Raw genomic sequence first — 24704 nt, 5'->3', positions numbered from 1 at the left:
AAGTAGCTGGCTAGAAGGTTCATAGTACACATATCTACTATTAGGGCGCAGCTCTTAAGTCGAGGGTCCTGGTCCTAAGAATTACCTCACGTCTAGGAGTTAAGGGAGAAAGTGTGATCTTCTAGCTTGATTCAAGTGCTCCTTACCCAGACCTGTAAAGCTGTTAACACACACACAAATCAGGTTAAGACCTAAGGTAGTTGCCTGATGCTCTCATACCGAGAAGTCCTAAGAGTACTTAGCCATAGTCAGAGATTGCTACAGCTCAAGATAATTTCCTAATTATCACCTCTTTCTACCTTTCCCCTCCCCATCTAGCAAGTGAACCTCTAGCATATCTGATCCAGAAAGAATAGCAGCCAGGACAGAATTTCTAATTGCTCACAAGTCTGATGTGACTAATGGCATTAGAAAGCAGTATTTTGGGCCCTGACGGAATAGTGTGAAGTGGCAGATGGACAGAGCATAGGAAATCCCAATCTTACACAGGCCAGCTTTTAGTGTTTGGTTCTGCTCTTCATTAATCAGCAAACAGCCCAACATAGCACAATGAATACAATATCTCCTGAGGGCACAAAATATAATCCATCCCAGCTAAGTAAGGGATACTCAGCAATGAGACTGCGAGCAAACTCTAGTGTCTTATGATTGAGAATGTTTGGTGTATTGGTTTCTTTAGCTTAGTAGTTCACAGCCTTGGCTGCAAATGGATCATCAGGTAGGGACCAGTGTGGGCAATGTTAAAAAACAATGGTTCCTGGATCTCACCCTCAGAGATGACTTAGTAACTTCAATCTCTGTATTAAAACAAAACCAAAACCAAAACCACCCCAGGTAACTCTAATGTGTAGCCATGATATTCTAACTTCTTCCAGATGTCCCTATACCAACAGTCAGTCTGTTCTATCTCTCTATTTTCATGTGAGAAACCTGAGGAGCTTAGTGAGGTCATGTAATTGCCCTGAGTTTTACTAAATGCTTGGAGTTGAGATTTGGGAATTGAGGTTCACTTTTTCTTGTAAGTTCTCCAGTCTCTTGAAAGCAACCATCTGGTTTCAAAATCCTAGCATTTTTTTCCCATCACCGTTAAATTGTTCTATGGTGGCTGCTAACCAGTATCCAAAGGCCTTGTCAGGGAGCTCATGGAAACTGGTGACTAAAGACTGATCACCAAAGCTGCTAGCTTTCCACCCAGAATACAGAAGGGTGATGCACTCCCTTTCCTTGTACCCAGACAGGACCAATTCCGAAGACTCCACATTTCCTTAAGTCTTTTGCCTACAGCCTATTCTCTGGAACCAATCTGGATATTAGCTAAAGCTGTTTTGTTTGCAAGCAACAAGAAAATCAATGACCCTGGTTAGCTTACGGAAATAAGAACATATTGGAAATGGATCCTGTGATAGTTCACAGGTCCAAATAAACTGTGAAAGAACCCAAACTCAGGAAATAGGAAACCTTGTCCTTAGAAGCTACCATCCAGCTTCTAGTGACTCAGCCTGTGTCCCTCCAGTCACATTTCAGATTCCCACAGTAAAGTCTGTTGGGCTCAGTTCAGCTTTAGGTCTTCCCCTGTTGGTCAGCTACGTGAGGCAAGGTCATGAAGCACAGGCATGTCCGGAGCGGCAAGGGGGGACTACACACCAGGCACCACCCCAACAGAAGTCCACTTCAAGTAGCCATGTTTGTAAGCTTCTGTTTTGCAGTTCATGAATGACAAAAGGTAAGGGCAAAAAGGCATAAAAGACATTGCTTAATCAAACAATTTTAATCAAGTTAATAGTAAGCAGTAAAAGTGCAATTACACGAAGAGCCCCATATTATACATGTTTAAATATTTTCCATTGTCTTTACTTGTAAGGTGTTGAAGGTGGGACCCACTCTTGAATCTTCTTTCTAGTGGTAGAATAAGGTACATATTGTTCTGGAGTGCCACTCACATTGAACTTATGGTTTGTCCAAATGAATTTACGAGCAGTAGGTGGTTTTGTTGTTGGAGGATCATCAGTCATAGAGTGAAGCCAACGATGCCTTAAAGAGGAAAAGAAAGACAGTTATGAAGAGGCAGGGGGGTGTGGTGGCAGGAGGGCTAAGCAGGAGGGCAGCTCTGGGGCTACTGTGTGGCTTGAGCTCAAATCTCAGTTCCTTCACTTACTAGCTGCACTTCTATGCCTTAGCTCTTTCAACTGAGCATCCTAAGTTCCAGAAGATGGCGTAAGGATTAAATGAGATAATACCCATAAAGCCCTACTGTGCACAGTACGTACTCAACAGATGTTAGCTATTGCTTTTGTTACTGTATTTCATCATATCTAGGATGGGATCAATTTTCAAATACATAATATTTTATATGTTATCTCTAAGAAAAACATGCTGCCAATTAGCTCATGGTACTACTATTATAATACGTATCTTAATTTTAGAGGTAAAAGTATCTCAGAACTGATGAAATACAGTACTACTGTTAGATGCTAGAGGCTGATTGGGACTGTCAGTTGCTCAGGCTGCTCTGGCTGATGAAGCTCTAGTTTAAAGTTCAGAGGCTCCTACTGAAGAAGAGATCTCTGCAAGCATCTTAAATTCAAGCTGAATACTATAGAACATACAATTTGTCATATTAAAAACATTGAATCACAGCCTAAAGTTCACAAGTATTTCAGTTTAAATGTTTAACAATTTAATCTCATAGGAAGCTGGGTGCGTGGGGTAGAAAGGAAAAAGACAGCAAACCTGTCACTGAGGGCGGATAAAGGGGGGATCAAAGTCCAAGGGACAAATAGAGGAACTGAGCAGGAAGCCACACGGAGTTTATATGGGACAGGAAGTGTAAAGAGGACTCATACGAGATCCCCCAAGCCTGGACGCTCACAAGAAAGGATGATGTTATGGGAAAAGGGAATGAGGGGAGGGAACGGGCAGAGAAATGCAGCTCCAAGAAAAAAAAGGGAGAGATTTCCTAGCTATAGAAAAAAGGACAAGTAGAGAAGGTTTCAGTAAAATTGGACTAAATTAATGAGAAAAGTTTATGATGCTACTTAAGCTTAAGAAAATTTGTTAGCAGTAATTGATAGACATAGCTAGGTATTGGCTAAAACCAAAAAGAGAGGACATAAATGATTATTACTATTGCTATATTTGTGTCTAAAGACATTGTATCATGATCAGCTAACACAATGAAGAATGAAGACATCTGTACACCCTGCACTGGTGTCTCCCTCACATCTTCCAACAGAAACTGGGGATTAGGGAAAATGACTTGGACCAATAAACTGTGACTATGAACACGAGCCCCGACTGAGCTGCTGGCAGTGAGGCAGGCTCTGCTAGCCACTCAAAGGATGGATTAGTTGTCAAAACCAAGGCTGATACTTATCAAGGGGCTTTATGTAAGCTTAAAGCATGGCAGGAATATTTAACTTTTACCTTGTTGAGGCAGCTTAAGTAACTAATGTATTTGAATAAAATAACAAAAATTTTATTTAAATAATTGCTGTCAAGGCTCTTGAAGGTTGAAATGATACTTAAGAAATGAAGAGTCCAAAGTTTATATATGTCTATTCAGTTACTTAAGGACTGAAGATCGTATAGAGAAATTGAAAATGCTCAAGAAAACTGAAAAATATTTTTACCACAATACATAAAATCTGAAAATGTTTATCCAGCAAGGTTACAGGCAAGAATTAAGGAATGAGTGAGCAATAATTTATTCACATGATGGCGTATAAAGAGCTGTTAGAAACAAGAAAATGTTTATAATCTGCTAGGTTGATGTAACCCTCCTGTTGTTGTTGGTATAGTATTATTAAATAAAGGTTAAACAAATCATACCTTCTAGATTTCCACACCGAAGAATTTTTGCAAAGCAGATTTTTAGCTGGGTCATTAATTTTTTTATTATTATTTGTTTGTTTATGCATTCATTATTTAGAGAAAGAGAGAGAGCATGCAAGGGGAAGAGGGGGGGAGAGAGGGAGAAAGGGAGAATCCTAAGGAGACTCCTGTGCTGTCTGCACAGAGCCAGACGTGGGGTTCAAACTCATGACACATGAGATTGTGACCTGAGCCAAAATCAAGAGTCAGAAGCTCAACTCACTATGCTACCCAGGCACCCTTAAATAAAATTTTTTAAAAAATGGATATGAAAGACTAAAGAAAAACATGATTGGTTCTTGAGGTAAAAATGTTCATCATACTAAAACAAGTACTCTTTCCCACTTTAATTTATGAAGCATACCCATACATACTATTCAGTTACTTACTGACTACTAATCTAAGTATCTCATATTTTACAACTGAGTAAAAAGAACTGAAATGACTTCCCCAAGGTCCCAAAGCACATATGCCACAAAGCTGAGGCTTGAACACAACTTCTCACTGTTGAAGAGAACCTTTTGGTCAAAAAATTTAAATTACAATCAAGAGATCAAACAGGGTTAGGATTATGAAAGCATCTAAGTATCTGCCAAAATCCTGAGAGCTGTCTAAATAACCCCAGGATGGGAATGGTAAATATAACATTTAAAACACAAAAGTAGTTCATTACAAGACAGCTAGCTCAAACTTTGTTGGCTCAGTCACTGTTATTTCCAATTAAATGCACTCTGAATCAAAATCCCCACAGGATTTGACAATTATAATTCTACAGATCAGGGGCGCCTGGGTGGCTCAGTCGGTTACGTGTCTGACTTCGGCTCAGGTCATGATCTCATGGTCGTGGGTGTGAGCCCCGTGTCAGGCTCTGTGCTGACAGCTAGCTCAGAGCCTGGAGCCTGTCTTCAGATTCTGTATCTCCCTCTCTCTCTGACCCTCCCCTGCTCACGCTGTCTCTCTCTCTCAAAAATAAATTAAAAAACATTTTAAAAAATAATAATTCTACAGACCAGCTAAAAGCCTACCTACAAAAATTTTGAAAACTACCAATAATTAGAAAGGTTATTAGCGTTATCAGACATTAAGGTCACAAACGTTAGAATGGTATATAAACTAATATAAAAGAACAATATTATGGAATAAAATTCTCCAAACAGATTAAAATATATATAAGGTAAGGCTGGCATTTTAAATTATTGGGGCAACTAAATATTTTCCAACAAATTATGCCAGAATAATGAATTTTGTTGAAAAGAAATCAAGTTAGATTTCCCAAGCCATATATAGAAATAGATTCCAGACAGATTAATAATGCTCAGATACAACAGTGAATATTTATATTCATAAAATATTGATATCTATATAATGTGAAGAACCGTTTGTAAGAGTAACATTAAAAACAAAAAGGCACAAAGGAAAAAAAGTGTTAATTCTACTACATAAAAATTGAAATGTCTATGTCAAACAAGATTAAAGGATAAGACAAATGGGGAAATATCTGTCATATACAGAAAAGTAGTTCATCTATCATTAGAAATCAGAAAGAAAAAGTCAAATGTCCAACAGAAAAATGAACAAAAGTCATTGAGATCAATCATAAAAGAAAAAAGTAAAAATGGCAAACACAAAAAGCTCAATCAAAGCAATGCAAACTAAAACAAGATACAGTTATATTTTTACTTGCCGAACTGGCAAAGACTTTAAAAAGTAATGGTACCCGATACTGGTGAAATTTTAGAGAAATTAACACTCATATACAGCTGAATGTATTTATGCTAAGAGTATAAATTGAGGGCAATTTGGCAGGAAGTATCAAACACTTTCAAAACATGTTCACTCATGGATGCAATAATTTTACCCATAGAAATTTGCCTTAAGGAAATGGAGATGTGTGAGTAAATGTTTAAGAACAAGGATGCGGCCACAGCTTTATTTATATGAGTGAAAAAAAAAGGAAAGAACAAAACCAAGAATAAAAGGGAATACTTAAATAATTCATGGCATATACACATGACAGAGACTAAAAGATCATTAAAAATTATGTTACAGAGAAAATTTTATGACTTTGAGAAAATGTTCACCATATGTTAAATTTAAATGGCAGATCATTCGCTTAATTTATTTAATAGTACTTAGATAGCATTTATGAGTCATAGGGATCGTTCTAAATACTTTACAAATATTAACTCCTTTTAATCCTTATAACAACTCTCTGAGATAGATGTTATTATCCCAATTTAATAAATGAGGAAACTGGGGCAGATTTTTAAAAACTTGCCCAAGGTAGTAGAGTTAGGATTTAAACCCAGACTACCTCTTCAAAAGGCCTACTTACATTAAAAACAAAAGGATTTATATGAATAGAAAAAGAGATCAGAAGAATATATATCAAAATGTTGAGGCGTCACCATTTCTCTTTTTAAAAAATCACTCAATCTAGTGGCACCTGGATGGTTCAGTTGGTTAAGCATCTGACTTTGAAGGCTCAGGTCATGATCTCACAGTTCGTGGGTTCGAGGCCCACATCCGGCTCTATGCTGACAGCTAGAGTCTGGAGCCTGCTTCAGATTCTGCGTCCCCCTCTCTCTCTTTGCTCCTTCCCCACTCGCTCTTTCTCTCTCCCATTCAAAAATAATAAACATTAAAAAATTTTAAATCACTCAATCTAAAATATTCTCAGATGTTTCCATGGCAGACAGACTTTCCCTCAATCTACCTTAATGGAATTTTTTTCTAAGCCAACTACATAATACAAAGTCATTCTCTGAAATTATGTGGAAAAAGTTCAAATAATGGCTTTTTAATCTAGAAACCTCATATTTTCTACATGAGACTATCTCTAGCATGTACTATACACTGACAACCTTTGAACACAATAAAGATTTATTCTGGAAACTGAAATTAAGAGCAGTTCCTTGTTCATCAAGACTATTAGGTAGTTTATTTCTGTGTTTCCAGTCATGAAAATTGCCAACAACTCATCTTTGAAAAATGTTAGAATTGACCTTAAACAAAGCACTGAATAGTAAGGGAATGTATTCAACAAGGGCTGAACTTTAAAAACCAAAATCTTATCTTCTGCTTGTAACAGAGAAATGTTATAGAGTAACATTCTGTAACACAGGAAAATCTACCTAAGCAGCAATTAGCAGTTCTTAGAGCACAGTGGCTTAAAATCCCGATTTTCTGGAGCAGAAAATAAACATTAGGAAGGATCTGTTTTGAAAAGAATCTTTCAGTGCAGTGTACTGAGTAACGTTCATTTCAGTTCAGTTCAGTCAGTATTTCACACAACATCCCTGACCCAAAAAAGGCTGGATTAGGCAGATGTACCCACAGGAAGACATCCTCTGCTGCTGATAGCTGGTAACTTATTCAGGGGACTATTTTAAAAAACTGAAATATAACAAATGATTCAGTGGGACAAGATACTAAACAGGACAGGTTGGGGCACCTGGGTGGCTCAGTTGGTTAAGTGTCTTGACTCTTGATTTCAGCTCAGGTCATGATCTCAGTTTGAGTTCAAGCCCTGTATCTGGCTCCACATTGATAGTGCAGAGCCTGGCTGAGATTCTCTCTCCCTTTCTCTGCCTCTTCCCTAACCTCATGCACCTGCGTACAAGGACACGTTGGAGTCAGAATGGAATTCAGACGTAAATCTACCTTCAAATTCAAATAAGTTATAAGAGTGACAAACATAGCATTTCTGGATCAGCTAGAAGAAGCAAAGACAATTACTGTATTCAAATTACAAAATTAGGGGTGCCTGGGTGGCTCAGTTAGTTAAGTGTCCAACCCTTGATCGCAGCTCCAGTCTTGATACAGGGTCATGAGCTGAAGCCCTGCCTTGGGCTCTCTTCTGGGCGTGATGTGTACTTAAAAAAAAAAAAAAAAAAAAAAGGTTGTTTCAAGTAAGACAGTGTATCTACATTCATTCAACAAATATTTTAATTTTTGAAATGTTTTTATTTATTTTTGGGAGAGAAACAAAGATAGAGCACCAGCAGGGGAGCAGGGGAGGGGCAGAGAGACAGGGAGACACAAAATCCCAAGCAGGCTCCAGGGTCTGAGCCGTCAGCACAGAGCCCAATGCGGGGCTTGAACCCACGAACTGTGAGATCACGACCTGAGCCAAAGTTAAATGCAACCAACTAAGCCACCCAAGCGCCCCTCACTCAACAAATATTTATTGAGCATCCACTATGTGCTGAACATCATTTTAGGCATTAGCAACACAGCAGTGAACAAAGTTGTTATCATCAAGAAGCATGGTAGTTGGGGAAACAATAAATTAAATAATCTGTAACAAAACACCAGGCAGAGCTAAGTGCTGCCAAGGAAAACACTAGTGCAGGGGAAGGGGACACAGTGTGAGAGGAAAGGCTCTTCTAGATAGGGCAGGACGAGGAGCTACCAGAGCAGGCACTTGAATAAAGCGAAGGTGTGAGCCATGGAGCATCTGGGAAAACAGAGCGACGGAGGTGGGTGTGCTCACCAGTCAAGGGAATGTGAGGACAAATTGGCCAAGCCAAGAGTTGGCAGAGCCAACACCACACAAGGCCTAGTAAGGAGTTGGGGTTTTCATTCTCATCACGATGGGAAACTAATGGATAGTTCTGAGCAGAGGTTTGTAAAATAACCACCCCAATCACTTAGGATGTGGAGAATACTGGTGCACTGCAAGAATGTAATCAGACCAGTTGGGAGGCTGTGGTAGAAGTTTCCAGCAAGAGTTAACTGTGGCTTAGACCAGGGTAATAATGACAGAGGTAGTGATCGGATGTGGGACATATTCAGAAGTAATCACAGAGAACCTGCTGACAGACTGGATGCTGGAGAGAGAAGACCCGTGAGGACAACCCTTAAGTTTCTAGCTTGATTAAACACGAGTCACTTAAGGCTTAGGAACATTTTGTTTGATAGGTCTGTGCATCTATGTTGGGCATAGAAAAAATATATATTACATTTATAATTGTGACCTAAAGTGTTGAAAGGAATGTAATTAACTAAACTTGTAAAGAAGATAATTGTTTAGGAGATTTTAATCCTCTCCATTTGAGTTTATCAAACAAGAGAAAATAATTGTTCTCTATTTTTATGCAAAAATGTTCAATTTACTAATCTTGTTATCCTATTTATAAATTGGACCTCAAGGCTTAAGAAGTAGGTTTTAAAAATTGCAGCTGTAACTCTTAATTATAGAGAACAGTCTGATGCTTATGGGAGGGGAGGTGGTTGGGGAATGGGCTAAATAGGTGATGAGGATTAAAGAGCACTCTTGTGATGAGCACAGGGTGGTTGTATGGAGGAGCCAAATCACTATACTGTACCCCTGAAACTAACAGTTCACTGTATGCTAACTATAGTGGAATTAAAATAAAAAGTTAAACTTCAGCTGTAACAAACAGCATATTAATTTTAAGCCCAAATTTCCATTAATCTTTTTATATCAAAAGCCCCTGTTGGGGCACGTGGGTGGCTCAGTTGGTTAAGCGGCCGACCTCAGCTCAGGTCATGATCTTACAGTCTGTGAGTTTGAGTCCCGCGTCAGGCTCAGTGCTGACAGCTCATAGCTTGGAGCCTGCTTCCAATTCTCTGTCGCCTTCTCTCTCTGCCCCTCCCCTGCTTGCTCTCTGTTTCTCTCTCAAAAATAACATTAAAAAAAAAAAGTCCCTCAGACACTAAAAATCTCAAACTGACAAGCAGAATATTTAGTGAATTGGGGAAAATGTGTGATTTATTCAGTGAGAAAAGGAGGCCAGCAAACAAAATACTGTTACACACACAAATCTATATATAGTTATTTATAATCACAAAACTTCTTCTAAAGAGGGTGTGATCATTTCAATCTGTTCTCCACACTGTGATCCATTTGAAATATTCCTTCTTTATTTAAAAGCAGATCCTCAGGGGCGCCTGGATGGTCAGTCAGTTAAGCGTCTCTGACTTCGGCTCAGGTCATGATCTCATGGCTCTGTGCTGACAGCTCAGAGCCTGGAGCTTGCCTCAGATTCTGTCCTGGTCTCCCTCTCTCTCTGCTCCTTCCCACCCCCCAACCCCCGCCACCCCCCTCTCTCAAAAAAATAAACACTAAAAAAAAAGGTTAACATTGTTTATTTCTGGGGAAAGGAGTTTATTTTTATTTATTTTTAAAAATTTTTTGTTTATTATTTTTGAGAGAGAGAGAGAGACAGAGTGCGAGTGGGGGAGGGGCAGAAAGAGAGGGAGACACCAAATCGAAGCAGGCTCCAGGCTCTGAGCTATCAGCACAGAGCCCAACATGGGGCTTGAACTGAGGAACCACAAGATCCTGACCTGAGCTGAAGTCAGAGGCTTAACCGACTGAGCCACTCAGGCACCCCAAGGAGTTTATTTTTATTTCTATTTCATGTATCTCTGGGTTTTCCAAGTTTCCTATAACAATTGCACATTTTTACAATTAGAAAAAAATTAACAGTGATTGTATTGATTGTTTTAATAACATGGAAAATTGCTTATAATACTGACAAAAAAACCTAAATAAGATTATGAACACAATAACAAAATAAAATTTTTTTTTTTTAATTTTTAAAAGGAAATATGCCAAATGTCGACAGTGGTTGTCTCTTAGGGACTATGTAGATTATCCCTGGCCCCTGCCAGATTCTTTAAACTTTTCTGGCTTCTCATAATTTTAAGGACAGATTCCATTTAGATTCAATGAAGTTCATATTGCCAAATCAAATGGACACTTCTCTGTCCTGATCTCAAGCAATCTCTCAGCATCAATCAATACAGCTAGCCTCATCTTTGTTGAAATGCTCTTCTCTCTTGCCTTCCCTTTTCCTTTGCTAGGTACTTCTCATTCTTCTTTGCTAGCTCAACCTCTTTCCTAAACTCCAGATTTATATATGAGCTGTTCACTCGACAGCTGGATCAAATTTACTACATCCAAAAGAGAGAATTCTGACTGCAACCCTCCACTCCCCATCCTACTTTTCTCAAGTCTTCCTATCTCAATGAACGGTAACACCATCCAACCTCTCAAACCTACACCTATGAAGCATCTTTGATTCCTATCACCCTCAGTCTCCCCGACTTCCACCCCACTTTTCTACAAAGGCATCTAGAACAACATACACTAACTGAAAAAAAGCTGGCCACAAGGAAAAGGAATCTTCACAAGAGTAAAAACATGTTAATTACACTATGGCTTTGGAAAAATCTTGAAGCGAAAATAATTTTCTGTTAAAAAGGCAATTTTCAACATACGCTATTATTCAAAAAATAATGTATTTATATATTACTTCAATAATTTAACCATTAATCTTAATAAGGAAAATCAATATACAAGGACAGACTGGCTGTACTACGCTGAGGGAGAAAAGATGTTACTTAGAAATGAACAGAAGGTGCCACCAAGTGGGAAGAAAGTATATACATAGTAGAGAAAAATCTAGGCAAGCCATATTTAATTTGAAAGGATTTCAGGGTTCTGACACTTCAAACCAAAAAACTCCTGATAAGTAGAAACAGTAATTTTATACTATTATGCATAAGAGTCCAAACTTTCCACCATTTTATTCTCGACCTTTTCCCTTGTCAAACTTCATCTAGATACTAATTACTTACTAGGTTTATCTGTTACTAATTCTATGCCAAAGCTAATAAGCATAAAAATGAAAATAAGGGGGGACCCCTGGTGCTCAGTCAGTTGAGAGTCCCACTCTTGATTTTGGCTCAGGTCACAATCCCAGGGTCATGGGATTGAGCCCCATGGCTCTGAGCTGAGTGTGGAGGCTGCTTAAGATTCTCTCTCAAAATAGGAAGGATGGAAGGAAAAAGGAAAGAAATAAAGACTTTTGTGCATTACTATGTAGATGGTAGCTATAAAGATAAAATTAAGGACAATCAAAATGGTATTAAGGAGTATAATGGTATGGGGCGCCTGGGTAGCTTAGTTGGTTAGGTTAAGTGTCCGACTTTCGCTTAGGTCATGATCTCGCGGTTCGTGGGTTCGAGCCCTGTGTCGGGCTCTGTGCTGACTGCCAGCTGAGAGCCTGGAGCCTATTTCAGAGTCTGTGACTCCCTCTCTCTCTGACCCTCCCCTGCTCATGCTGTCTCTCTCTCCCTCTCCTAGAAATAAATAAAACATTAAAAAAAAGAGTATAATGGTATAAAAGATTACTTGTGATCTACTGAAATACTTTGAGTATTCTGTTCAGTCAGGTTAAGCTAATATAAACTCCTAAAAAAGAAATTAAAATGTCACTGCTGATTCTATAAGAGAATAGATCTTACATAAGAAAATAAAAGTATGATAAGGGGCACCTGGGTGGCTCAGTTGGTTAAGCGTCCAACTTTGGCTCAGGTCATGATCTCATGGCTAGTGGGTTCGAGCCTTGCATCAGGCTCTGTGCTGACAGCTCAGAGCCTGGGACTTGCTTCAGATTCTGAGTCTCCCCCTCTCTCTGTCCCTCCCCTGCTCATGCTCTGTCTCTCTCTCAAAAATGAATAAATGTTTAAAAAAATTTTTAAGAAAATAAAAGTACTATAACAAAGAATACTAATGGACACTCAGTTATAGTACACAGTATTAGTCTACCAGCTAGAATTCATTGACATATACTCCAAGATAGCAAGGACCACCTATTTTGCTTACCACTGCAAATGTGTAAATCTATCAGTGCATGACACACAGTGAGATGCTTAGTATTTGTTGAATTAGTGATATGTAAGCTGAGTACCGTGATAGGTTCTAGGCATCTAGTTTTTAATTTTCAAGGTACCTAGAGCTCTAGTGCACACTCCACACATTTGCATCAGCATATACACCTTTTGTTTACCTACCAGTAGACCCAACAGCCTCACTAGCTGCTGACAGAGTCAAAGAAATGAAGGCCTTGTAATGAGATAAAGTGAACTCTCTTTTCCCCACAACATTTCTTTTTTTTTTTTAATTTAATGTTTTATTTATTTCTGAGAGAGAGAGAGACAGAGAGACAGAGAGAGAAACAGAGAGACCGTGTAAGCAGGGGAGGGTCAGAGAGAGAGGAGACACAGAATCCGAAGCAGGCTCCAGGCTCTGAGCTGTCAGCACAGAGCCCAACGCGGGGCTCAAACTCACAAACCGTGAGATCATGACCTGAGCCGAAGTAGAATGCTTAACTGACTGAGCCACCCAGGCGCCCCCTCCCCCCTCCAACATTTCTAATGTCCCCACTAGATTAGAGAACAGTATGTGAGCCACAGAAGTTTACTGAAGAAATTCCCTGATTCTATGATAAACACTTGATACTTTGAAAGGGAATCCTTCTCTAGGTGAGATTACGGAGCTACCTTACAGATTCATATACTATCACAGGCCATCCCCGGCACCAGAGACTCAGACAGGACAGGACAGGAACTATAGCTCGCCCCAGAGGCATCTAGGTAAATTGCATTCAATTCCTTACACACAGAAATTATGAGATACTGTTTATTGTTTTAAGCTAAATGTAACTCTGTTAACACAGTAATGGATACGTGGTACAATCCCCAAACTCATAACCTGCTCACTAGCACCTTAGTCCAGCAATTAGCCTCCTTCAACACTGCCCCACCTTCCTCATTCTTCACAGCAACGACAGAGATGCTTTCAAAATGTAAATCACAGGGTGCCTGGGTGGCTCAGTCAGACATCTGACTTCGACTCAGGTCATGATCTCACAGTTTATGGGTTCTCACAGTTTGTGGGATCAAACCCTGCATCAGGCTGGGCTCTGTGCTGACAACTCAGAGCATGGAACCTGCTTCAGATTCTGTCTTCCTCTCTCTACCCCTTTCCCATTGACGCTCTGGCTCTCTCTTTCAAAAATAAAATAAACACTAAAAAAATTTTTTTAATTGTAAATAACAGGCAATAAAACAAAGGCAGTAAGCTCTTGGACATCACCCTTAGCAATGTATTTATGGATGTGTCTCTTCAGGCATGTAAACAAAAGCGAAGATAAACTACTGGGATTACACCAAAATGAAAAGCTTTTGTAAAGCAAATGAAATCATCAACCAAACAAAAAGGCAACCTCATGAATGGGAAAATATATTTGCAAATGATATATCCAATAAGGGATTAATATCTAAAAAATATAAAGAATTTATACAACTCAACACCAAAAAACCCCAAACACTCCAAATAAAAAACGGGTAGAGGACCCGAGCTGATATTTTTCCAAAAAGACATACAAATGGTCAACAGATACATGAAAAGATGCCCAACATCACTAATCATCAGGGAAAAGCATATCAAAACCAAATGAGATATCATCTTATAGCTGTCAGAATGGCTAGCACAAAAAAATGAGATATATTAAGTTCTGGTGAGGATATGGGAAAAAAAAGAAACCTTGTGCACTGTTGGTAGAAATGAAATTGGTACAACCACAGTGGAAAATAGTATGGAGTCTCCTAAAAAAATTAAAAATAGAATTACCATATGATCCAGTAATTCCACTGCTGGATAGTCACCCAAAGAAAATGAAAACATTGTCCACCAACTGACGAATGGATTAAGAAGATGTGGTATATCTATACAATGGAATACAACATGGCAATGAGAAAGAATGAAATCTGGCCATGTGTAGCAACATGGATGGACCTTGAGGGGGTTATGCTGAGCGAAATAAGTCAGGCAGAGAAGGACAGATACCATATGTTTGCACGTATAGGTGGATTAGGAGGAACTTAACGGAGTACCATGGGGAAGAAGGGGAGAAATAGTTGGGGAAAGGGAAGGAGGCAACCATGAGAGACTCTTGAATGCTGAGAACAAACTGAGGGCTGATGGGGGTGGGGGAGAAGGGAAGGGGGGTGATGGGCATGGAGGAGGGCACTTGTTGGGATAAGCACTGGGTGCTATGTGGAAACCAGCTTGACAATAAACTATTTAAGGAAAAAAAAAGAAAATGAAAACATTAATTCAAAAAGATACATGCATCCCTACATTAAGGGCAGCATTATTTATAATAGCCAAGACATGGAAGCAACTCAAGTGCCCACCAAAAGATGAATGGATAAAGAAGATGTGCTGGGGCGCCTGGGTGGCTCAGTCGGTTAAGCACCCAACTTCAGCTCAGGTCATGATCTCATGGTCAGTGAGTCTGAGCCCTGCATCAGGTTCTGTGCTGACAGAATATTACTCAGTCTTAAAAAAAAAAAAAAAAAAGAATGTGATCTTGGGGTGAGTGGGTGGCTCAGTCAGTTAAACGTCCAACTTCGGCTCGGAGTCATGACCTCGCAGTTAGGAGTTCGAGCCCCATGTCAGGCCCTGTGCTGACAGCTCAGAGCCTGGAACCTGCTTTGGATTCTGTGCCTCCCTCTCTCTCTGTTCCTCCCCTGGTCGTGCTCTGTCTCTCTCTCTCAAAAATAAATAAAGATTAAAAAAAATTTTTTTTTAATGTGATCTTACCATCTGTTACAACACGGATGGACCCAGAGAGTACTGTGCTAAGCAAAATAAGTCAGAATGAAAAAGGCAAATACCCTATGATTTCACATATAAATAACAAATATCCAAAGCATAAAAAACAAAACAAACAAAAAGCAGAAATGGACCCATAAATACAGAATTGATGGTTGCCAGAGGGGAAGGGGGATAGGGTAATAAAAGAAATAGGTGAAGGAGAGGAGGAAAATAAGTAAGTCAGCAAGTAAATAAATAAATAAATGGAACAAGCATAGTAATGAATTATAACTCACTGATAACAACAGGAGTTCATACGGATACAAATAAACGAGTAGAATGAAAATTTGTTGAGTAATGGGACACTTAAATTTAACTTCAAAGCACCTCTACACAGCGCGCTCATTAATTGCAAAGGGAAAACTTTAGAAAGGAGAAACATCCCAGATATACTCTATTCAAGTGAGGGAAGATATAATCAGTAATGGGGATAATCAAAATAGGGTCCCACCTAATAGACTGTAAGAAAAACATGGCACTGCTTCTGTGAAATTCCTGCCAAAGATATATAGCCTGAATCTAGTCATGAGAAAACATTTGACAAGCTCAGACTGAAGGACTTTATACAACATAACTGCCCTGTAACTTTCAAAAGCATGAAGGTCATGACAATTATGGAAAAGCTAGAAACAAATCCAGTGTGAAAGAGACTAGAGAGAAATGAAATCCACATGAAATGCACAATTAGACCCTCTGGCTATAAAAGGTCTTTGTTGGCACAACTGATGAAAACTAAATGGGATCTGAAGATGAGACAACAGTGGTATATGACTGTTAATTTCCCAGCTTTGATGGTTAAATTGTAGTCACATAGAAGAATATCCTTGTTTGTAGGAAGTACACACTGGAGTATTCAAGAAATCCTTTGGCAACTTTGAAATAATTCATATACTTTCAGCTCTTCAGAAAGTTTAAGATTGATCTCAATTTTAAAAAAAAATTCTAAAACAGATCACATCCCACTTTTCCTTCCAGTGACTTTCAAAGAAATTCAGGGAAAAAAAAAAAAGCCAAACAACCCACGGCTTACCACATCTACATGATCCAGGCCCTAGCTATTTCTCTCCTAGTTACCGAAAATCTTCCTTTCAGTCATTCCATTCCAGCCAAACTAGCCATATTGCTGTTCTTTAAATACCAGCAAATATATCTCAACACACAGGTTTTTGCACTGTGGTTTCTACTGCCTGGACCTCTGTGCCCCCTTCCCCAGCCTGCTCCCTCCCCTCTTCCAATTTCATTTCCTCAAGGGAGCCTTTCCTAACTTCCAAATACAACAGCCACCAGACCCTCCCATTACTCTTTATCCCTTTATGAATGCCAGCTTTGTATTATCTTTGTATTTATAATTGTCTAAAATATAGAACACATTTGTTTGTCTGCCTTCCTCCAATGAGAGCAAGAACTTTATTTACTGTTGTATTCCCAGTGTCTACAATAGCTCTTGGCATCTGGTAAGCATAAAATAAATAGTTATTTGAATAAGTAACAATGACAAACTTTGTTTGTTATTCATTACTTTGTATGTAAAGCAATACCTGGCTCTCTAATTAAAACTGAATTGGGGGCCCCTGGGTGGCTCAGTCTGTTAAGCTCTGACTTTGGCTCAGGTCATGATCTCTCGGTTGGTGAGTTTGAGCCCCACACTGGGCTCTCTGCTGTCAGCACAGAGCCTGCCTCAGATCCTTTGTACCCCCCTCACCCTTCCCCCACATGCATTATTTCTCTCTCTCAAAAATAAATAAACATTAAAAAAATGTTTTTAAAATGAACCCAACTTCAAATTTATTCATGGATCAAAGGTAAGACTCCACAGATTTAGAATTCTACAATGTATTACACTCATCAAAGGAGAGTCTTCTGGAGAAACAAACAGCTAAACTTGTCCAACAACACTTCTCCCTACATTGCAAGCCCTTAAGCTTCCCTTATATACAAGGGTCATCAAAGGTACTCAGCCTTAGGAGGCTCCCCTCCACAAAGAAATTCAGCTTTATATCCTCAATTGCCCTCAGGCAACTGCTGGACCGATGTTATCTTCTACAGCTCTCTACCTCTTTTTCATGTGATCTCAGATCATATGAAAGAACTCACTTGGCTAAACAGTGCTCTTATCCTTTCTTAGTTTTTACTACTTTACCATTTTAAATGTGTTTCATCACATAATTTAAATCAGTTCCCTCCCGCAACCCGCGCCCCAACTTTCTCCCAAAATATAGACCATGAGCGCTGAGTAAAGATGAGTGCTTTGAAGGAGATAGATCTCAATCTATTGGAGATCTGAAAGGGATAGCCCACAGGCCTTCTGCATCCTCCTAGGACCAATTCCACCCCCTAACAATCAACTAAACAAATAACTTGGGCATCTTACCTCCTAAAACCAAATTCAACTTTGAGTCTTGGGTCTCAAATAGTGCCCCTAACATATAAGATGCCTCTTCAGAGAAACTAGACAGCTCTTGATCTAAAATCACGGTCCCTTGGATCTTAAAAGAACCATAGGCTATTGGTGTTTATTAAAAAAGAGTACAAAATCCAGGCTCACATGTAACATCACTGCTGCTTTCTCATAAGAGCCAATGAGTATAAAGACAACCTAATACAAGCATACCTTGGAGATGTTGCAGGGTTGGTTTCAGACTAACAAAATAAACTGAATATTGCAATAAAACAAGTCAAATGAATTTTTGTTTTCCAGCGCATATAAAAGTTATGTTTACACTACACTATAGTCTATTAAATGTGCAATAGCAGTATATCTAAAAAAAATATGCCTTATTTAAAAATACTTTATTGCTAAAAATACTAGCCACCATCTGTCCTTTTAGGGAGTTTTAATTTTTGTTTTTTGCTCACGGAAGGTCCTGCCTTGAAGTTGATGGCTGCTGACTGACAGAGGTGGTGGGGGTGATAGTGGCAATTTCTTAAAATAAGATGACAACGATGAAGTCTGCCATACTAATCCAGTCTTCCTTTCATAAACAACTTCTCTGTAGCATATATGCTATTTGATACCATTTACCACAGTAAAACTTCTTTCAAAATTGGAGTCAATCCTCTCAAACATGCCACTGCTGTATCAACTAAGTTTATATTATATTCTAAGTCCTTTGTTGTTATTTCAATAATTTTCACAGCATCACTACCAGGAGTAGATTCTAGATCAAGAAACCACTTTCTTTGCTTATCCAAGAGAAGGAACTCCTCATCCATTCAAGTTTGATCATAAGACTACAACAATTCAGTCATGTCTTCAGGCTCCACTTCTCGTTCTCTTGTGATTTCTACATTTACTTCTATAATTAGTTTACCCACTGAAGTCTTAAACCCCTCAAAATCACCCATGACCAATGGGTTGGAATCAACTTCTAAACTGTTAATGTTGGTATTTTGATCTCTTCCCATGAAATAACAAATGTTTTTAATGACATCTAGAATGATGAATTCCTTTGAGAAGATTTTCAACTTACTTTGCCCAGATCCATCAGAGGAATCACTATCTATGGCAGCTATAGTGTATACAACGTCTTTCTTAAATAATACTAGAAAATCAAAATCACTCCTTCATCTGTGGGCTAAAGATGTTGTGTCACCAGACATGAAAGAGTATGAATCTCACTGTACATCTCCATCAGAGTTCCTGGGTAACCAGGTGCATTGTCAGTGAGCAGTTATATTTTGAAAGGAATCTTTTTTTTTTGAGCAGTAGATCCCAACAGAAGGCTTAAATTTTCAGTAAACCATGTTGTAAGTAGATGTGCAGTCACCTAGGCTTTGTTGTTCCATTGGTAGAGCATAAGTAGATTTAGCATAATTCTTAAGGGCTGTGGAATTTTCTGAACAGTGAATGAACATAGGCCTCAAGTGAAAAACACCAGCTGCGTTAGCCCCTAACAAAAGCGTCAGCCTGTCCTTTGAAGCTCTGAACCAGGCACTGACTTTTCTCTAGCTATGAAAGTCCTAGATGGCATCTTCTTCCAATAGAATGCTGTTTCATCTACATTGAAAATCTGTTGTTAGTGTTGCCACCTTCACTAATTATCTTAGCTAGGTCTTCTGGATAACTTGGGGCAACTTTTACATCAGCCCTTGCTGCTTTACGTTGCACTTTTATGTTATGGAGACCACGTCTTTCCTTAAACTTCATGAACCAAACTCTACTAGCTTCACTTTTCTTTTGCAGCTTCCGCACCTCTTTCAGCCTTCATAGAATTGAGAGAGCTGGGGGCTTGCTCTAGATTAAGCTTTGGCTTCCGGAATGCTGTGGTTGGTCTGATCTTCCATCCAGAACACTAAAACTTTCTCCATATCAGCACTCAGGCTATTTCACTTTCTCATCATTCTTGTGTTCACTGGAGTAGCACTTTTAATTTCCTTCAAGAATTTTTCTTTTGCATCCACAACTTGGCTAAATGTTTGATACAAGAGGCCCCGTTTTCACCCTATGTAGGCTTTTAACACGCCTTCCTCACTAAGCTTTATCACTTCTAGCTTTTGATTTAAAGTGACAGATGTGTGCTCGCTTCAGCAGCACATATAATAAAGTGACAGACGTGCAACTCTTCTTTTCTCTTGAACACTCAAAGGCCTTTGAAGGATTACTGATTGGCCTAATTTCAGTACTGTTGTGTTTCAGGGAATAGGGAGGCCTGAGGAGAGGAAGACAGGGTAGTGGCCAGTTGGTGGGGCACTCCGAACATAAACATTAAGTTCACTAAGTTCACCATCTTATATGCATGCGACTCATGGCACCCCAAAACAATTACAACAGTAACGTCAAAGATCATTTGATTACGGGTCACCATAACAAATATAATAACAATGAAAAAGACTGAAATATTGTGAAAATTATCAAAATGTGATAGACACTGTATGGCATATGATATGAAAATTATCAAAATATGATAGAGACACAACGTGGGCATATGGTGTTGGAAAAATGGCACCAAAAGAGTTACTCAAGGCAGGGTTGCCTCAAACCTTCAATTTGTAAAAAAAAAAAAAAAGAAAAAGAAAAAGAAAAAAAACTTCTCTGATTTGTGCAGCACACTAAAGCAAAGCATAATGAATCTAGGTATGCCTGTAATGTGGTCTTCAAACTACAACACTGATATAGGTCAATGCTCCTAATTAGTCCAAGGAGTAGAGAACTGGTTGTAGGAGAAATATGACATGTTTCGCTTAGTTTACAATATATATTTTTAATTTATTTACTTAAGTTCAAATTAGTTAATATACGTGTAGTATTGGTTTCAGACGTAGTTCACAATATATTGTTAAAAAAACATTCTGTTCAATCAAGTAGCCTATTTAATTTAAATAAAAATTCAATTCAGTCACATTAGCCACATTTCACAGTGCCCTGGGCCACATGTGGCTAGTGGTGGACAGCACAAACATAGAAAATTCCCATGATCATGAAAAGTTCTATTGGACAGTGCTGTATTTAGGGTGATACATATTTTTAAATTAACATTTAAAAAACAAGAAATCATAAATGATGAAATACACATTTCTACTTTCTTTTGAAAAACTGTATCTAGAAATGGTTGACCAAATTCTCAGCTGATGGAACTGGGGAGTGATGAAGAGCGCTGTTGCCCTCTTTGAAGGAGTGTGTGCTTTTCAGTCCTTTACAGTCCCCACCAGTCCCTACTGTCTCACACTGCACTTCATTCACTCATGTTGTATGCCTGGATTTCTACTCGAGTCTTTAGAATAGAAGTGAATACTCCTGAGATTATTCCAGTTTCTACGAAATAGAGCCACAGGCAGTTTCTGATGATCAAGTTCAAGTAAAATAAAATGTCACAGTTAACCTGATACACTTATTTCTAGTTTTCTGGTGAAATTTTCTAGATGAACTGAAACAGATATCTAGAGTTTAATTATGTATCAAATGGCATTATTTTAGCAATCTATGAAACAGATATGAGTACTTTGCTTTGAAAATATTTTACACAAAATTGATAATCCAAGAGCATTTAGAATTTCATTTCAAAAAAAAGAATTTCATTTCAAAATAAGTATAAAATTACTTTTTAGAGACATAGGAATTTGAGGGCCTTCATTTTACAGATGAGAAAAATTTTACAGATTAAAAAACTAAACCCCAGAGAGGTTAGGAAACTTGCTTAAAGTCAAACTGCCAAATATTCAGAGTCAGTCAGAATTCTCTTTGCCTTTCCCTTCACCCACAGCCACCTGATAATGTGGCATACTGTTTTTCCCCAAAGACAGCCACATCATTATATATGCCAACATGTTATGTGATGTTGACATGCCTCCATTAAAAAACAGGGTTTATGTTCTTTTTCATTAAACTTGGGCAGAGTTTTCTAACTGCCCCAACCAACGGAATGCAGAAATTTCCAAGACTATGTCAGTTAAGGCAACATGGCTTCTGCCTGGGGTTGGCTCTTAGAGCCCTTGCCTGAGGCGGTGCAGGCTACCTGAGGGTGTTCCATCCCAAAACCCCAGCCACGCCCCTTGCTGACAGCCAGTACCAGCTGCCAGATACTGAATGAACAAGTCTTCAGATGATTCTGGTATCGAGCCTTTGAGTCTTCGACCTGACATTGTGGAGCAGAGATAAGCTGGTCTGACTATGACTTGCCTGAACTCCTGACCCATAAAAACTATGAGAAATAAACACTTGTTGTTTTAAGACCCTAAGTTTTAGGGTTATTTGTTACACGGTCACCATAACTGGGACAGATGCTTTCAGATCACTGTTTTATAAACAGATATGCAATAAATATTTGTGTAATGACACAAATATTGCCAAGCCAAAGAAAATAAAATGTTGCCTTAGTTTACCATTCAGGAGGGACCATGCTTCCATCCACATCCCAAAATGTGTTCTTGCCATTCATTTCAGTAGTATAGATAACCCATCGGTGACGACCTGGGTGGAAAGACCAACATTTATAAAGATGCGAAGAAATAAAGACAACCTTTAAAAAAAAAAAAAGCATAACTGTATAATAGCAAAGAAGAATTTTTTTTTTCTTTAACAAAAGACTCTTACATGAGAGAATGTTAAAGGAACAGCACCCTGGGTATATTAGTGAAGACAAGCCTCAGGAAGTGAATGGCAAGCTTTCATCAATAGCCTGGCAGCTGCCAGAGCAAAATGCCTTCACTGGGACTGAGACGCACTCTATGTGTGGGGCTCAGACATCTCCCACAGTGGAGAACCCTTGCTTCCCCTCCCCACCGTGCCCCTAACAAGGGGGTAGAGGAAAAAGTGGAGGAGTGTGTTTCCAACCGTTCAGGGTATTCATGAGAGAAAGTGCTCTCCTGACACTGGGGCAGGAGAAATGTATTCACAGTAATCATACTTGAATTATATGTTTCCATATAAGTATATTTAAACAACCACCAGAGATCCTTTTGGAAACTGGTGATCACACGTAATAAGCAAACATTATAAATGGCGGTTAGATAAATAGGACAGCTCCTGTCATCAAAACAGTATGGCTACATTTTTTTAGTTAACAAATTTCTGTGAAATAGTTGGGGGTGTAACTACAATTTACAACTGTTTCTTGGGACATCTGGGTGGCTCAGTCAGTTAAGAGTCTGACTCTTGATTTCAGCTCAGGTTAGGAAGTTCAAGCCCCACATTGGGCTCTGGACTGACAGCACAGCCTGGAGCCTCCTTGGGATTCTGTCTTCCTCTCTCTGCATCTCCCCTGCTTGCTCTCTCTCTCAAAATAAATTTTAAAAGCTTTAAATAAATAAATAAATATCTTCTTCAGAGTCTGGGTCTCCCTCTCTCTGCCTCTCTCCACTCCTACTCTGTCTCTCTCTCTCAAAAATAATTTTTTTTTTTTTACAAATAGTTTATTGTCAAATTAGTTTCCACATAACACCCAGTGCTCATCCCCACGAGTGCCCTCCTCCATGCCCATCCCTCCCTCCCCCCCACATCCATCAGTCCTCAGTTTTTGTCAGCATTCAAGAGTCTCTCATGGTTTGCCTCTCTCCCTTTCCCCCACCATTTCCGCCCTTCTTCTCCCCCTTGTTCCTCCGTCAAGTTCCTCCTAATCCTCCTATACGTGCAAACATATGATATTTGTCCTTCTCTGCCTGACTTATTTCGCTCAGCATAACACCCTCAAGGTCCATCCATGTTGCTACACATGGCCAGATTTCATTGTTTCTCATTGCCATGTAGTATTCCATCGTATAGATAAACCACATCTTCTTGATCCATTCGTCCGTCGATGGACACTTAGGCTCTTTCCATGTTTTAGCTATTGTGGAGAGTGCTGCTATGAACATTGGGGTACATGTGCTCCTATGCATCAGCATTTCTGTATCCCTTGGGTAAATTCCTAGCAGTGCTATTGCTGGGTCATAGGGGAGTTCTACTGTTAGTTTCCTGAGGAACCTCCACACTGTTTTCCAGAGGGGCTGCACCAGTTTACATTCCCACCAACAGTGTAGGAGGGTGCCCGTTTCTCCACATCCTCGCCAGCATCTAGAGTTCTCTGATTTGCTCATTTTAGCCACTCTGACTGGCGTGAGGTGGTATCTCAGTGTGGTTTTGATTTGTATTTCCCTGATGAGGAGGGATGCTGAGCATCGTTTCATGTGTCTGTTGGCCATCTGGATGTCCTCTTTGGAGAAGTGTCTGTTCATATCTTCTGCCCATTTCTTCACTGGGTTGTTTGTTTTTCGGGCGTGTAGTTTGGTGAGTTCCTTATAGATTCTGGATATTAACCCTTTATCTGATATGTCATTTGCAACTATCTTTTCCCATTCCGTTGGTTGCCTATTAGTTTTGTGGGTTGTTTCCTTTGCTGTGCAGAAGCTAAAGATTTTTTTTAAAAAGTATTGTTAAAAAAGATAAAAATAAATATGACCTTATCTCTTAAAAGAAATACAGATTTTTAAGCACAACTAGTAGCCTCTGGAGCCCATGTGCCTTTGAGGGCCCTCCTCTAGCATGCTTGAGCTCCTTGCAGCCACTAGACTGCTTATACACCGTTCTGGAGCCTTCTCCCAAGCCCTGGATCAAATGGAAATAGAGCTTTTCAGAGAAAAAAAAATTTCAAAATCTCTTTCTATTAGAGAAATCAACTTTGAAAATAAGTAACTGGGAGTGCCTGGGTGGCTCAGTCGGTTAAGTGTCCGACTTCAGCTCAGGTCATGATCTCACGGTTCACAGGTTCGAGCCCCTGCATCGGGCTCTGTGCTGACAGCTAGCTCAGAGCCTGGAGCCTGTTTCAGATTCTGTGTCTCCCTCTCTCTCTCTGACCCTCCCCAGCTCATACTGTCTCTCTTTCTCTCTCAGAAATGAATAAAACATTAAAAAAAAAAAAAAAAAGTAGTAACTAATAGTAAA

At 39.2% G+C, this 24704-nt stretch overlaps 1 protein-coding gene across 1 annotated transcript in view; it reads right to left on the bottom strand.

Annotated features, from left to right (window-relative positions):
• Positions 1–1749: 1749 nt before the first annotated feature.
• The window catches only part of NDUFA12 (NADH:ubiquinone oxidoreductase subunit A12), a 25666-nt gene continuing 2711 nt past the window's right edge, over positions 1750–24704 (bottom strand). The window contains exons 3-4 of the mRNA XM_077772164.1: positions 22169–22256; positions 1750–2031 (exon numbers count right to left, since the gene is read on the bottom strand). Of these exons, the coding sequence (XP_077628290.1) occupies positions 1851–2031; positions 22169–22256 (269 nt within the window). The 3' untranslated portion in view covers positions 1750–1850. The remainder of the gene's footprint in view (positions 2032–22168; positions 22257–24704) is intronic.

The sequence above is a fragment of the Crocuta crocuta genome, unplaced genomic scaffold, assembly GCF_008692635.1.
Source record: "Crocuta crocuta isolate KB4526 unplaced genomic scaffold, BGI_CrCroc_1.0 scaffold216, whole genome shotgun sequence".
NCBI lineage: Eukaryota > Metazoa > Chordata > Mammalia > Carnivora > Hyaenidae > Crocuta > Crocuta crocuta.
Note: the sequence above shows the minus strand (reverse complement) of the source record. Positions and strands in the feature narration are given on the sequence as shown.